At 47.0% G+C, this 15,122-nt stretch overlaps 1 protein-coding gene across 2 annotated transcripts in view; it reads left to right on the forward strand.

Annotated features, from left to right (window-relative positions):
* The window catches only part of LOC114597755 (glypican-5-like), a 416,629-nt gene that overhangs the window by 38,632 nt on the left and 362,875 nt on the right, over positions 1–15,122 (forward strand). For both annotated transcript variants that reach the window (XM_028730984.2, XM_028730985.2), the window contains exon 2: positions 1,608–1,769. In XM_028730984.2, coding sequence (XP_028586817.2) covers positions 1,608–1,769 — 162 coding nt within the window. The remainder of the gene's footprint in view (positions 1–1,607; positions 1,770–15,122) is intronic.

Consider the following 15,122-nt stretch of genomic DNA (forward strand, 5'->3'; position numbering starts at 1 on the left):
CAACTTTATTTAAATACACACACGTGAGTGGTTGCTTAGGCATTGGTTACGACTATCTGTCCTTGCCCCAGGGACAGAACTGACTTCCGGATTCCAGTGGAAGCCAGTCAGGGGGGACGGCACTGACTTCCGGATTCCAGCGGTAGCCAGTGAGGGAAACAATTATTGGGGAGAAAATGAAGCTGGGCCTCAGTCCCTCACTTCTCACCCTCATGCTCCTGGTGGCTTGCATGGCCCAAGTCCGATGCCAGGGACAAGGACGAAAAGAATGGCAAGCCCCTGGATTCCTTTAACGGAATTCCCTTTCCGCACCACCATTGGAGGGGTAGGTGGTGTGGAAAGGAAACCAATTTGAACCAATGCCTAACCGCCAACCTTACAAGTTGTGACGATTTGCTACGCAGTAGGCAAAAACCAAATGGTAACAGCCAATCAGCCAAATGGACAAAATTCCTACCAGGCCCCTGCCCCAAGGCAGACGACCCCATGACAGGCATAGCAAGGTCAGAGGACAATGAACCCCCCCCCCATTAGGGAGGGTGGGCGGGTGATCTGGTCACGCAGCCCAAGAGAAGGCCCCAGGTTGCGAGCCCTGTATTTAAGACCTCTGACCCCTCCCACACTTTAGCAACATAACATTCTCCCCAGCAACACTCCTTACCCAATCACAGCATGTGGCCAATTTGCCCAACAACAGTGGGGTGGCTTTTTTGGCCCCCACCGCAACACGTGCTCTCTATTATGGAGAACACGCTTTGTAAGATGTGGTGCTAAGTATTCAGGTGAAACTGGTGAGCTGACCCCATTCTTCTCAAAAATGCAGATGCGGCCTCTGGTGTTTCTGCAAAAGTGGCAGTCCTTGACTTGACTGTAGCACATTTTGGCTGTGTGGAGATTATTGTGCCTCTGTACTAAGGGGCAGATGGTTCATTCTGTCCCTTCACCCCTTCTGTAGGCCAGCTCACAACTCCTGTATCTTCAAAGTCATTCCAGAAGCCATGGAAATTGGCTTAATTTCAATGCATACTAAAGTCAACAGAGGCCTGAAATTATGTGTACAACTCACATGCACACTCTCAACACACGTTGCAGACCAATTGAATACACAACTCAAAGGACTGTTGCTTTTTCCTTGATAGTAAAGAGGACACAGGATGCTTTCTATTTTCAGGAGGGATTCAGTAGCATCCCAACAAAGTGTGGAATAACGCTTCCTTGATACAGCATCATCTAGCCTCCTCACCTCCAAGCAAACTACAATGAAGCTCATTAAATTGCCAAAGTAATCTAATCTTACTGCAAGCAAAGCAGGGTGGATGCTCGATCAACAGGTTGTCGGGATGCTCCCACAAATGATGTGCCTGAATTGGGCTCCTTTTTGAACAGAGGCTGCAGTACATGTAATCCTGGATATGATGGCGTTTCCTTAATTTAGTTGATGCAGTCATAAATGCAGTCAGACGCTGAGCCCTTGAAGTGTACAGAAAGGCTGGACATTTTACTTCTTACGAGCTGCATCACTTTGCTTGTTAGAAATATCTTTGGCGCTGTTTGTTGATGCTCTCACTGAGGATGTTTGTTTTTAATTTATTCTTTTCTTGCAACAGATTCCAACTTACAGATCTGCCAGCACAAAGTGCAAACATGTTGCACTAGAAAGATGGAAGAAAGCTATCAAGCAGCAGTTCGGAGAGAAAGGATGGAGAACATCCAGACTCTAAATTTTGAACTGAAATATATGATTGTCGGTCACATCACAGCTTTTCAAGGTAGGAATATTAAGAAAACTGTGAAGCAACTTCTTCCCTGTGCCAATAAATGCATAAGAACCAGTGGCGTAGCGTGGGTTGTCAGCACCCGGGGCAAGGCAAGTAATTTGCACCCCCTAACCCGTGGATTTGCGCCCCCTAACCCTAACCCCCAGATGTTGCGCCCGGTGCAGCTGGCCCCCCTTGCACCCCCCACACTACGCCACTGATAAGAACATGCTTGCTGGCTCGACCGATGGACCATCTAGTCAGGCAGCCACGTTCCAGCCACAGCCAGCCACATGCTTCTAGGAAGCTTACAATCAGCGTATGAAAGCAACACTGTGATGCTGTGTATATGTAATAACATTAGAGTAATATGTGTTAAATGTAGGTAAGTATAATACAGTCAAGGCTTGGTTCTCGAACGCGTTGGTACTCATATGTTTTGGCTCCCGAACGCCAAAAACCCGGAAGTGTTCCGGTTTTTGAACGTTTTTCGGAAACCGAATGTCCGACGCGGCTTCCGCTTGAGTGCAGGAAGCTCCTGCAGCCAATCGGAAGCCGTGCCTTGGTTTTCAAATGTTTCGGAAGTTGAACGGACTTCCAAAACATTCTTGCAAAATTCGAGAACCAAGGTATGTGAATTGGGGTAAGTGGTTGGGAAGAGTGTGTGTACTTGGGATGGTAGACATGAGTGGCGATTGGGTAAAATTTTGAAAAGGAGTTTGAATATTGGTGGTAGACAGTTGAGAGGATCAGTCGAGAGTTATGAGCCATTGGGGTTGGGGAAAGAGTGTGTTTGGACGGTGGCAGGGTTATTTGGATAGAGTAGGGTCAGCATTGTTCTTAGTCATTGTATATATGAACTAAAGTAACTAAGAAGAAAGTTCAAAATTAAACCCATATGTTTCTGTACTCTGAGTGATAATACAGTGGTACCTTGGTTCTCAAACTTAATCTGTTCCGGAAGTCTGTTCTAAAACCAAAGCGTTCCAAAACCAAGGCACACTTTCCCATAGAAAGTAATGCAAAATGGATTAATCCGTTCCAGACTTTTAAAAACAACCCCTAAAAGAGCAATTTAACATGAATTTTAGTATCTAACGAGACCATTGATCCATAAAATGGAAGCAATAGTCAATGTACTGTACTATAAAATAAATAAGACAGTATTGTAGATGATAAAAATTAAAATTAGTTTTTTTCCTTACCTGCACTGATGATAGTCATTGTTTGGATGGGGGGCTTTTATCCATTTTCACAGTCACACAATCAATCAATCAATCAGTAGCTGAACTGGGTTCCACACAGTCACAAAAACAAATTAACCCAAAAAGCCTCAAAAATGTGAAATAAGTAGCAAAAACAAAAAGCACCAAACCAAGGCGCAGCTTCTGATTGGTGCAGGTGCCCTGGAAACAATAGTCGACAGCCACATCAGGCATTTAGCTTCTGAAAAACATTCGAAAACTGAAACACTTACTTCCAGGTTTTTGGCGTTTGAGAACCAAGGTACCACTGTAAAACCTTTTATTATTTCTGTTCATGTAATGTATTAATATAATATAAAATAAAATAAAATAAAATAATATAATATAATATAATATAATATAATATAATATAATATAATATAATATAATATAATATAATAATATAATATAGTAATGTTATACCATGCACACATGCCTCCTGGCTGGCTACAACTGAGGTGGGAAGATATTCAGGTACATAGTATCTGTAGTGGCAGCAGAACCAATGGGAGTATAGAAATATCTACCAGAAACCTGGCTCAGGGCAGTATACCTTATAGAAAGAGAAGGTGGTAGAGGAAAGTTGTGGTGAATAGGAGGGTGGTGCCAGGAACTTAATTCCCATTCAGTTTACCTGGCAGTTATGGAAACTTTTTTCAGGTGTAGTTCCAAGATTTATCAACTGCTTCAGTTAACTTCACTAAACCAAACCATTTTATTGCAAGCGCTGGTATTATGATGCATGCCAGACTGTTGATTTTTGGACAGAAGTGCATCCAGAGATGAGCTGCACCAATATGCCCAAAACAGGAGGCGTGGGAAGCAGGATGTTAGAGAACCATTTTCAAGGAGTCATTCCTTTTAATGTGCTCTTGTACTCATTGCCTATTGACATTAGGTACACACCTTCACTTTACTGTTTTGGGTACCTGATGAGCTAAAATAATGCCTGTTTCATCAAGCCTATCCAGACGCATGATAATAGTTTTAAGTATTTTGTTTTTAAATGTTTTGTTTGTGTTAGCTTGGTTTTTAATGATGGTTTTATATATATTTTTGTGTGTGCCTTTTAGACATTAAAAAATAAAAATGGATTTGTACACCTCTTTTTCTACATAAACTAATAGTGCAGCATTGTTCACCCCCACCCCCTGGCCCGATTTGCGCAAATATGTGTTCTAATATTTCCTTACCAATACTGGAAATCAAGAAATGCTGGTGTGAAGCTATGTAAGGCAAGACGGACATGACTGAGGCAACAGCTCCCTCTGTCCTGTTTTTCTCCAGCGTTAATAGTATATTTTGTGATAGAATTTCTATTTGGATGGCAGAAATGTGCTTTTGCTGTTGGATACTGTGACAGGAGAAAGGGTGGGGGAGCAATTTGTTCTATTTCACAGTCTTGAAGGGAAAGGCCTTAGTATCCCACACAGTTTTGAAAATCTGGCACCAAGTCACATTTGAGCCCTCTGCTGTGCCGAAGGGGAAATATGGAGCCATTGTTGAATGACAGTGAGTTATTCAAGTGATCTTTCAGCATCATTATAGAATAAAGCAAAGGTCAGAATAGATTAACCTGTCAGGCCCTGAGGTCAGCCAAGCCGCTTTATTGCTTGACTGAGTGAAATCAGTCATTAGACATTTCAAAGTAGCTTGGATTTACAAGCGTTTTCCAGAAATGGCTACCTAAATTATTGTATTGTGAGTGGTTATAAACTTGCTTTGTCCACCTTAGGTGAGAACACGCCAGAATTTTCAGCTTTGGCCTCTTAAAAGCCTCAAAGGCTCATTTGTTCGTTTTGGTTTGTGTGAGGTTTCAAAAGGCTCTCTAAATCTTTTCTTCAGATGACACTGTATAAACATTCTGTTGCTCAAGCAGGGCGCCTTTTGGATTTTTTTATCCTGAAATAGTTTTCCCTGCATTGAGTTTGGTTTATTGTTGCATGGTATCATTATAAAACATTAAAGGCTGCATGCCTCAGACTGGTCAGAGGACATAAGCTTCATTCACTTTTTTCATTAGACTTCTGCTGCTTGGAACCATTGAAGAATGGGCTGAATATCAAATCAGTCAATTCAAAATCTGAACAATATGCAATATTTTCAGCAACAAATGAGCCACTCTTTGATTTCTTTCTTTTCTTTTGGGCTTCTAACATTCTATAGATACAAATATTCTCATTAAAAGTAATGTCCTACTGCAGCACTTTTTAAAAACAAAACAAAACCTGCCAAATTTGTTCAGTGTTGTTTTATGGTCTTCAGTTGGATAATATATCACTTTAAAAAATGCAGCCTGGTAGATTTATTTCTTTATATAGAGATTTTCTGTCCCACCCAGCGCACCATTCAAGAATTAAATATCACCATTTCTTAAAATGCAGCCAGGAGCTCAGTACCTGCCCCATACCCGATGCCACGGATGATTTTGTGGTTTAGGGGAAATGGCCTTGTGGGCTGGAGTGGAGAGGCCTGGCAGGCAGAATTTGGCCTGTGGATAGTGGTTCTCTAACCCTGCCTTAAAAACTCAAATAATCATAGTACCCCAAAGACCATCTTAAAAAGCATGACTGTGAATTTAAATACAAGCACCAACAAAGCCCTGTTGTCCACCAGGCAAGCCTGGTCTGGTATGGTCAAGCGAGAGTGTCCCTCCCTTTGATATTCAGGCAATGGGTCTTGCTCATCCAAAGACGTGACAAGAGATCTGAAACAGGAAGACACAACCACTGGGTGCCAAGGGCAATATGATAGTTTCAGTGGATAATTCCCACCCATTTGATGTCAGTCCAAGGCCAGAATATCTTTGGACAGAGGCAGCTCCTTGATTTATTTTTTTAATGATTTGGAAAGTGACAATTCCTTTAGTGATGAACTGTGTGCTCTTGGCAACTTGTGTTTTGTGTCCTCGGTGCATGTTGTTATTAACTTCCTTGGGCTGTGTACACACCATACATTTAAAGCATGTGACTTCTCCCAAAGGAGAACAGGAACTATAGTTTCTTAAGGGTGAGCTACAGTTCCCAGGATCCTTTGTGCTTTAAATGTATTGTGTGTATGCGGCCCAAGCGCAAGGAGATTAAATGAGCTGGCTAAAGAGCCAAATAATGAAATCTCTCAATGGGTTAAATGGTCAAAACAATCTGCCTTGTGTAAGATAGCTAAGCCTGCACGCTGTGCATTCAAAAATAAAGCTGAAACATTGCCCAAGATTACAGAATTCTGAAGGCAAGCATTAATTTGACATTGGGATTTCCACTGGTGCATAACCTTGGCTTAATTTGGCTGCTGCTTTTGAATCCAATCTGAGCTCTGTGCTCAGCATCTTGAGAATTCCATTTTAAATAAACAAAGAAATGGATATCCTTCTCTCTGTGGGATGGCTCAATCCTGTGTAATTAATCACGGTGGACCAATAGGTTGATCCTTGCAATGCTTTTCTGTCCTGCTGAAGTGAACGAAAGGTAGTGCTCTAAGGACTGTGCTGTAAGAGTGTTAATTGAAAGACTTGGGTACCGGCTTAAAAACCTTAAAGGAAAGTGCAATCGCCAGCCGACCTTTATTAAAATAGTTTGACATAATACTTTTCTTAGAAAAACGCGGACTTACAAACACCTTTTTTAATACTTTCACCTATAAGGACTTAGTTTTTAAGCTATATTTTGGAGGTTATTTCAATAGTCTTGCCATTAGGGCTGAAATGGGATAATTTTAACAGCTGCCAGATTCGCATAGAATGATTAGTATATAAGGCTACATTAAATTCATCACATCTGCACATAGATATTGTTGTTCTTGGCATCCTGCCCATTTCATACATGTGGTTAGGCTTAGTGCTGCCGCCGAATTCTCTGTTTTAATAAAAAGATTTGCAATATTAGCAAACCATTGCTGGGACACACACTTAATAAATCAGTTGCATTCTAAAAATATTTTTAGTTTTGACTTGCTTTTACTAGTTGCTGTGTCAACTGCCTTTAACAGTGAAGGGTACGCTGCTCACTGATGTACACCTCTTGATACAGGGAAGAGGGCTTATGCCAGCAACAACATTCCTCCCATCTATTTGGGTTCATTATCAATATCTTCAAAACAGCAGTTGTATATTACTAGCAACGGCAGCCTATCTTGCAGGTTTTTTCTTAATAATAAAAAAATACAGTATTCCCCCAGTTCAGAAACTCCAAGTCATTGCAAGGTGAGCAAAACCACCCTGTGAGCTTTCAGCTTTCAGCTCAGCTTGCGATGGCTCATTGCCAGCCCTCCATCCTTCTCTGCTCCCAGTTTCCCTCCCCTTCTTCCCTTCCAGTCACCAAGTCACAAAGGAGGGGGGTGGGGTGGGAACAGCAGCAGGAAAGGCTGGTGAAATTTGTCCTAAATTCCGATGCTTCTCATCTGCAATGAAGAGGCAGGAGCAGACCGGGTGGCTTGACTGTCAAGGGAAGATCTGAAATGTGACAAGTGGTGCTGTGTAAAACGAAAACTCTGATTCCAAGTTTCTTTAAAGTCTTTAATGGGAAACATCGATTTTAACTGGGAAGTCCTGCTTCTGAAAGTGGCACCGCTTCACAATGCCAGAGGTGCATGTGAATATTGTCAGAACTTGGGTCAAAAGATGAACCTGTATTCCTTTTTGCTTAAGGGATGTTATTTCATTTATTCAGTTTGGCAGTCCCCTCTAGTTTCCACTCACTTGCCTGGTTGCCTTGGATAGGAAGATTTATGAAGGGGAGGACTCTTCCTTATAATAATTTGTGGTTGTTTATTATTATTATTATTATTATTATTATTATTATTATTATTATTATTATTATTTATTTGCCACTACTTGTTTGACACAGGGCATTTATGAACTGCTCTTTCTCCCTCCTCTTCAGCTGAAAAAGCCTTCTGCTCCTTTAAGAGCAATTGTGCCTTAGCTGTGTAGAATGAATGCGGCTTTTCTTGTACAGTCATATCTTGGATCCCAGACACCTTGGTCCTCGGACGTTTTGGCTCCCGCAAACCTGGAAGTGAGTGTTCTGGTTTGTGAATGTTCTTTGGAACCTGAATGTCTGACGGGGCTTCCGATTGGCTGCAGGAGCTTCCTGCAGCCAATCAGAAGCCATGCTTTGTTTTCTGAACATTTTGGAAGCCGAACGTCCCACTTGCTGTCTTCCCTCCTGAGGGAAATTCCCAAGAACAAAGTAAATTTCTATTTATTCTTGATGGGTTCAAGTGGCACACATGTGGAGACAAACAATTTCGATGGGAAGAAATATCAAGGGTGTATGTGTGAGAGTAAAGCTTTGCCGCTCACAGAAACTAAAGAGAAGTCTCCCCTCCAAACACTTTGAATGAAGTGGTAACAGGTGCTGCGTGCAAAACGAGAGAGAGAGAGTGAGAGAGAGCTGGCTCTACTCCTGTCATTTTTACGCTGAGGGTAATTTAAGGTAATGAGAATCCAAATACTGGTAATTTATTCATTCTGCTGCCGTTTTCTCTAGGGATATGCAGGACATGGTTCTTTGAAACCTATCCCAGGCTTCAGTTGGTGAATTAACAGGTATTAGGGGATGTGAAGAAATGGTTTGTTTTAAACTCAACTGTTTGAGACAAATTGGATTTTGATTTGATTTGGAGCATTTCTCTTCTGGTTCATTTGTTCTTAAAGGACAGAGGAATTATAAGCTTCCTAGTGATGATGATTGAACTGGTGTGGTATGAAACACACAATGCCTGAAACACTTTCTGAGCTTCTTGCAAGCCTAAGCCAGACCCTACTTATAATTCTGGATTTTTCTTCTTCCCTATTTGGTGGAGTAAAGAGCGATGTAGCCCTGTCACAGAATCCTTGTCATTTCTCTGACAAGCAAGGAAATGAATTGTTGGCACTGCTTGCTAGTGCTTCATATTGTTCTGATTCTTCCACACAGTCCTCCAGATTGCACCAAGAGGAACAGATGGAGTGTGTGTCTGTGTGTGAATGCACACTTCATTCTAACAATTGAAGGAATTCCACTGGTGAATGATTCCTGACAGTATCCTAGTCTGTCATTGGCCAGCCATGACTTCAAATGAGTGCCAGCAAACAGGCGTCCCTCTATTCAGAAGGCTGAGATGTTGTAGTTCACGGCATAAACAGACTTGTCAGGTAGGAAAATAAATCAATATATAAAAAAAGCAAAAGTATGAGTAACCAGAGATTCCCTGCTGCCTCTTCAGTAGATCACATTGTATTACACCCCACACAATATCCTTCTACTAGAATTGCCACGTACTGATATCGTGAGCCCACAGCATATGACGGCTGTCCCTTACCACAAACATTATAACTGCTGAATGTTTCTTAGTTTTAAAACCAATTTTGTCAACACTATTTCTGCTTCCCCAGGCATGGTCTAGCTAAGTGGCTTTTCCATTGACCACACGTTCATAGCACTGTGGTTTAACAATCAAGCCCTTTTCACAGAGACCTCAGGGAATTGTAGCTCTGTGAGGGAAATAGGGGTCTCCTATCAAAGCTCAACACCCTTAACAAATGTTTCCCAGAATTATTTGGGGAAAAACTAATGGTTTCTCATCATCCTGGGGAAAATGGACAAGTGGGGTGCCAAAGGGTTCTGTTCTGGCCCCATTGTTATTCAGTGTTTTTATAAACGACTTGGATGAAGGAATTGAGGGGATGGTCATCAGAACTGCAGATGACACTAAACTGGGAGGGATTACTAATGCCAGAGAAGACAGAATCATGATTCAAGATGACCTTAACACATTGGAGAACTGGGCCCAAACTAACAACATGAATTTCAATGGGGACAAATGTAAGATACTACACTTAGGCAGGAAGAACCAGATGCACAAATATAAGTTGGGGGGACACCTGGCTTACTAGCACTACATGTGAAAAGGATCAAGGGGATTCAGACATTGTCCAGGAAAGCCTGGACAAAATAAGTTTTTACAATACATCTGAAGCTGGTTTACATATAGCAGGGAGGAGAGCATTCCATAATAAAGGAGCAAAAGCAGAAAATGTCCATCTTGTGATATCACCATCCTGTGATATTCTGTAGGGTGCAGTTCCATGAGTAGAATGTTGTCAGATAATCTAAGTGATCTTACAGGTTTATACAGGGGCAGGTAACCTCATCCCGATTATGCTCATACAAACAACTTCAGAAAAATGTCTGGGATACACAGGGGAAGGTTTGATTAGCAATGCTGATTTGCAGTGACGTGCTGAAAGCCACACAGGCTTTGATTGAAAGTATCCATCCCGGTTTGTAGTTAATTACAAAATGAGGTTCAAGCACAGTGCTGTGAATGGATTCAATCCAAAATCAATGAGCTATTTAAAAGCCGAGAGATCTCAGCTGTGGTTTCTATTACTTGCTGTGTGATGATTGAGAGGTAAAACTGCAGTTTCAAAATAGGTTGTCATGATTCCTAAATGCTAGGTCTCTTGCTCAGAGAATTGGTTACAGCTTGCCTTTTCGCATGTGTAATCCTACTAAGTATAGCTCTTCTCCATATTGACTTATTGAGCATAAGTCTGGCCTGTGGCCTTTGGCACAAATGCTTCCTCACATAGAGATTGCAATTGCTGAGCCCTCTCCAGCTTAATTTTGAATTAGCTTGGTCCCTATAAATTTTCTCAGGGAGCATTTATGGAAAAGTTGAGTGTCCTTTAAAGTTGATACTTGTTCACAGATGTGTCTTACTTTATTGGCCCTTGTGCCACCTTTGTGGTGAGGCTTGGAAATTCAACTGCCACTCCTCTTCCAAAGTAAAAAAAAACCACATTGGAACAGACAAAGCTTGAGATATGGGTGGGGGACAACTGCCACAAAATCCTATGCAAGACTGTTTTTTCCTTGGAAGGCCCATTGCTCAGTCCCAAAGCAGATGATTTGCATGCCGACCGTCTCCAGTTCAATCTCTGCTATCTCTAGACCAGTGTTTCCCAACCTTTTTTGGGCAAAGGCACACTTGTTTCATGAAAAAAATCTCGAGGCACACCACCATTATAGCCCCGTGACGTCAGCGCGCAGCGTCACGCCGGGAGGGACGCACGAAAGTGTAAGTTTCAATTTTTTCCCCTCCCCCTTGCCTTCCTTCTGTGCCAACCGCCAAAAAGCCAAGAAAAAAGCCAAGACTTTAGGGCAGCAGGTCGACACGGAAGAAGCTCCTACCTAAGGACAGGTGCGACGGCCGTGTCCTCTTCTGCCACACTTGGCAGCCCTGCCTCACGGTCGTGACTCCCACCCTGATTTCTCCCCGCAGGTCGAGCGGCACAGGCAGCCCAATGTGTCCAGCCCAGACACAAGCCCCGCTTCCCCACTCTAGATCCTGAATGCGACCAAGTGCTCTGGACTCCCGAGCAGGGTGGGAAAGAGGACTCGCATCTGGTAGCCTCCGGGCTCCTCGCCTGCTCGAGGGATGGCATTGCAGGCAAGCTGCCGGCCGTCGCCATCGCCGCCCCCTCATGCGAGTGGACCTGCCCGGAGTGGTGGGCCGGGGGAGGCTCGCTCTCTGTGGGGATGTGGCCCGCACGCGCGGCCCCGCTTCCTCCTGCCCAGGGCTGAGCTCCTTACCCGCGATCTCGGTCTCGCGCACACGGATCCCACTTATTCTGAAGCTCGCACCACTAGCTGGGGCTCTCACACCGTGCCAGGGCGAGGCGGCGCGACCCACTGACGTCATCGCGGCTCGCCGCCGCCCTCGACTTCCCTGTTCCCTCCCCTCCCTCGGGTCGCCGTGGTTACCGAGGACTGCAAGCTGCTCGGGCGAGCGTGGGGCATTAAGTGGGAGAAGGAAAATTAAAATTAAAACTCGCCTGAAGGCCGCCTCTCCGGATACAGTGGTGCCTCGCAAGACGAAATTAATTCGTTCCGCAAGTCTCTTCGTCTTGCGAGTTTTTCGTCTTGCGATGCACGGTTTCCCATAGGAATGCATTGAAAATCAATTAATGCGTTCCTAGGGAAACCGCCTTCAGACCAGGTCCGGGGACAGTCTGTCCCCCGACCTCTTCTGAAGGCTGGGGGGGGGGGGACAAGGGCTTTTCTTCCCACCCCCAGCATTTTAAAAAACCCCGGGACAGCGGAGGACTTCTCCGCTGTCCGGGGCAATCTTAAAATGCTGGCGGGCGGCATTTTAAAATCGCCCGGGACAGCGGAGGACTTCTCCGCTGTCCGGGGCGATTTAAAAGCCCCTGGGAAGGCAGGCAGGGGGGACAAAGATTTTCGCCCCCCGCCCGCCTTCAGAAGAGGTCCTGGACCTCTTCTGAAGGTGGGCGGGGGCGAAAGTCTTTGCTCCCCCCTGCCTGCCTTCCCGGGAGAGCGGAGAAAGGCAGCGCGTTTCTCCGCTGTCCCGGATGGCTTTTGAAGGTCCTTGACCTCTTCTGAAGGCGGGCGGGGGCGAAAGCCTTTGCTCCCCCCTGCCTGCCTTCCCGGGAGAGCGGAGAAAGGCAGCGCTTTTCTCCGCTGTCCCGGACGGCTTTTGAAGGCAGGCTTTTGAAAGCCGTCCGGGACAGCGGAGAAACGCAGCGCGCCCTTGCCGCTGCCCCCTGACTTGGCTGGAAGGCTGGCGGGGGGAGAAGCCTGCTCCTCCCCATCGCCAGCCCCGCAAACTCGGGGGACAGCGGGAGAGGCGCAGCGTGCCCTTGCCGCTGCCCCCCGACTTGGCTGGAAGGCTGGCGGGGGGAGAAGCCTGCTCCTCCCCATCGCCAGCCCCGCAAACTCGGGGGACAGCGGGAGAGGCGCAGCGCGCCCTTGCCGCTGCCCCCCGACTTGGCTGGAAGGCTGGCGGGGGGAGAAGCCTGCTCCTCCCCATCGCCAGCCCCGCAAACTCGGGGGACAGCGGGAGAGGCGCAGCGCGCCCTTGCCGCTGCCCCCCGACTTGGCTGGAAGGCTGGCGGGGGGAGAAGCCTGCTCCTCCCCATCGCCAGCCCCGCAAACTCGGGGGACAGCGGGAGAGGCGCAGCGCGCCCTTGCCGCTGCCCCCCGACTTGGCTGGAAGGCTGGCGGGGGGAGAAGCCTGCTCCTCCCCATCGCCAGCCCCGCAAACTCGGGGGACAGCGGGAGAGGCGCAGCGCGCCCTTGCCGCTGCCCCCCGACTTGGCTGGAAGGCTGGCGGGGGGAGAAGCCTGCTCCTCCCCATCGCCAGCCCCGCAAACTCGGGGGACAGCGGGAGAGGCGCAGCGCGCCCTTGCCGCTGCCCCCTGACTTGGCTGGAAGGCTGGCGGGGGGAGAAGCCTGCTCCTCCCCATCGCCAGCCCCGCAAACTCGGGGGACAGCGGGAGAGGCGCAGCGCGCCCTTGCCGCTGCCCCCCGACTTGGCTGGAAGGCTGGCGGGGGGAGAAGCCTGCTCCTCCCCATCGCCAGCCCCGCAAACTCGGGGGACAGCGGGAGAGGCGCAGCGTGCCCTTGCCGCTGCCCCCCGACTTGGCTGGAAGGCTGGCGGGGGGAGAAGCCTGCTCCTCCCCATCGCCAGCCCCGCAAACTCGGGGGACAGCGGGAGAGGCGCAGCGCGCCCTTGCCGCTGCCCCCCGACTTGGCTGGAAGGCTGGCGGGGGGAGAAGCCTGCTCCTCCCCATCGCCAGCCCTGCAAACTCGGGGGACAGCGGGAGAGGCGCAGCGTGCCCTTGCCGCTCCCCCCCGACTTGGCTGGAAGGCTGGCGGGGGGAGAAGCCTGCTCCTCCCCATCGCCAGCCCCGCAAACTCGGGGGACAGCGGGAGAGGCGCAGCGCGCCCTTGCCGCTGCCCCCCGACTTGGCTGGAAGGCTGGCGGGGGGAGAAGCCTGCTCCTCCCCATCGCCAGCCCTGCAAACTCGGGGGACAGCGGGAGAGGCGCAGCGCGCCATCCCGCTGTCTCCCGACATGGTTTGGAGGCTGGCGGAGGGCTTCCTCCTCCCCCAGCCCCGCAAGCTCCCAGAGCGATGCCAAAGCTGCGCGCAGCTTCGGCATGGCTCTGGGTCCCGTTCTGGGGGAGGGGGAAGCTCGGGCTTCCCCCGCCCCAGCCCCACGCCTGGCGGTGGGGGAATAACTTTTCCCCCCCTTTATTCCCCCCCCCGCCAATTTTTCCCGCGGCACACCAGGCAACGTCTCGCGGCACACTAGTGTGCCGCGGAACACCGGTTGGGAAACACTGCTCTAGACAGTGCTGGACTCCTGTCTGAAACTCTGGAGAGTTGCTGCAAAACAGTGTAAACCAGGTGTGGCCAATGGGGCACCCTTCAGATTTTGCTGAACCCCCTTCAGCCCCAGCCAACATTGATAATATTTAGGAATGGTGGTCCCAACAACATTAGAAGTGAATTGTTTCCATTACTCCTGATGCAAACAGTACCAAGGTAGGTGGACAACTGGTATGGCTCTGTATAAAGCAACTTCCTGTTTCTAATTGAAAGTACAGTGGTACCTCAGGTTACAAACACCTTGGGTTACAGACTCTGCTAACCCGGAAGTAGTACCTCGGGTAAAGAACTTTACCTCAGGATGAGAACAGAAATCGCACGGCAGCGGGAGGCCCCATTAGCTAAAGTGGTACCTCAGGTTAAGAACAGGTTAAGAACGGACCTCCAGATCGAATTAAGTTCATAACCAGAGGTACCACTGTATTGACCCCAAAAGGAGAAGTCATTAATATATTAAATGTGGGAAAAGACTAGTAAATATCTTCAAGTGTTGCCTGGATCTTTATTTTGAACTTTTGTTTCCCTGAAATATTGAAACTGGAGTGCAGAAGATTATTATAAATGAGCCACACTTGAACGAGGTGGGTTGAGCTGTGTTGTGACGTTCTGAAGTAGGTGTTGAAAATGGACTTAGATCTGACTTGGAAACTCAGTGTGATCAGCAGGCTTCTAGAAAGACTGTGCTTGTGCCCTAAGGGTGCTTGCAGGTGTGGAATCCAGGAGCAAAAATGTTGGCAGCCTATGCGTATTTCTGCAGTTGTGTTAGATACTATGCTTGAAGATAAAAAAAATTAATTAGTGAATTACTTGTCAGCAACTTACTAAAAATGTTTTGTTTTTTTAGGTATCTAATTTTAAACCAAGCATCTAAGCTGTCCCATTGCTGCATTCAGTTCTCCTTTTACTTTATTATACCCTCCAGTATCTCTTTTTAAACCAAGCATC

This window comes from Podarcis muralis, chromosome 6 (genome assembly GCF_964188315.1).
Source record: "Podarcis muralis chromosome 6, rPodMur119.hap1.1, whole genome shotgun sequence".
NCBI lineage: Eukaryota > Metazoa > Chordata > Lepidosauria > Squamata > Lacertidae > Podarcis > Podarcis muralis.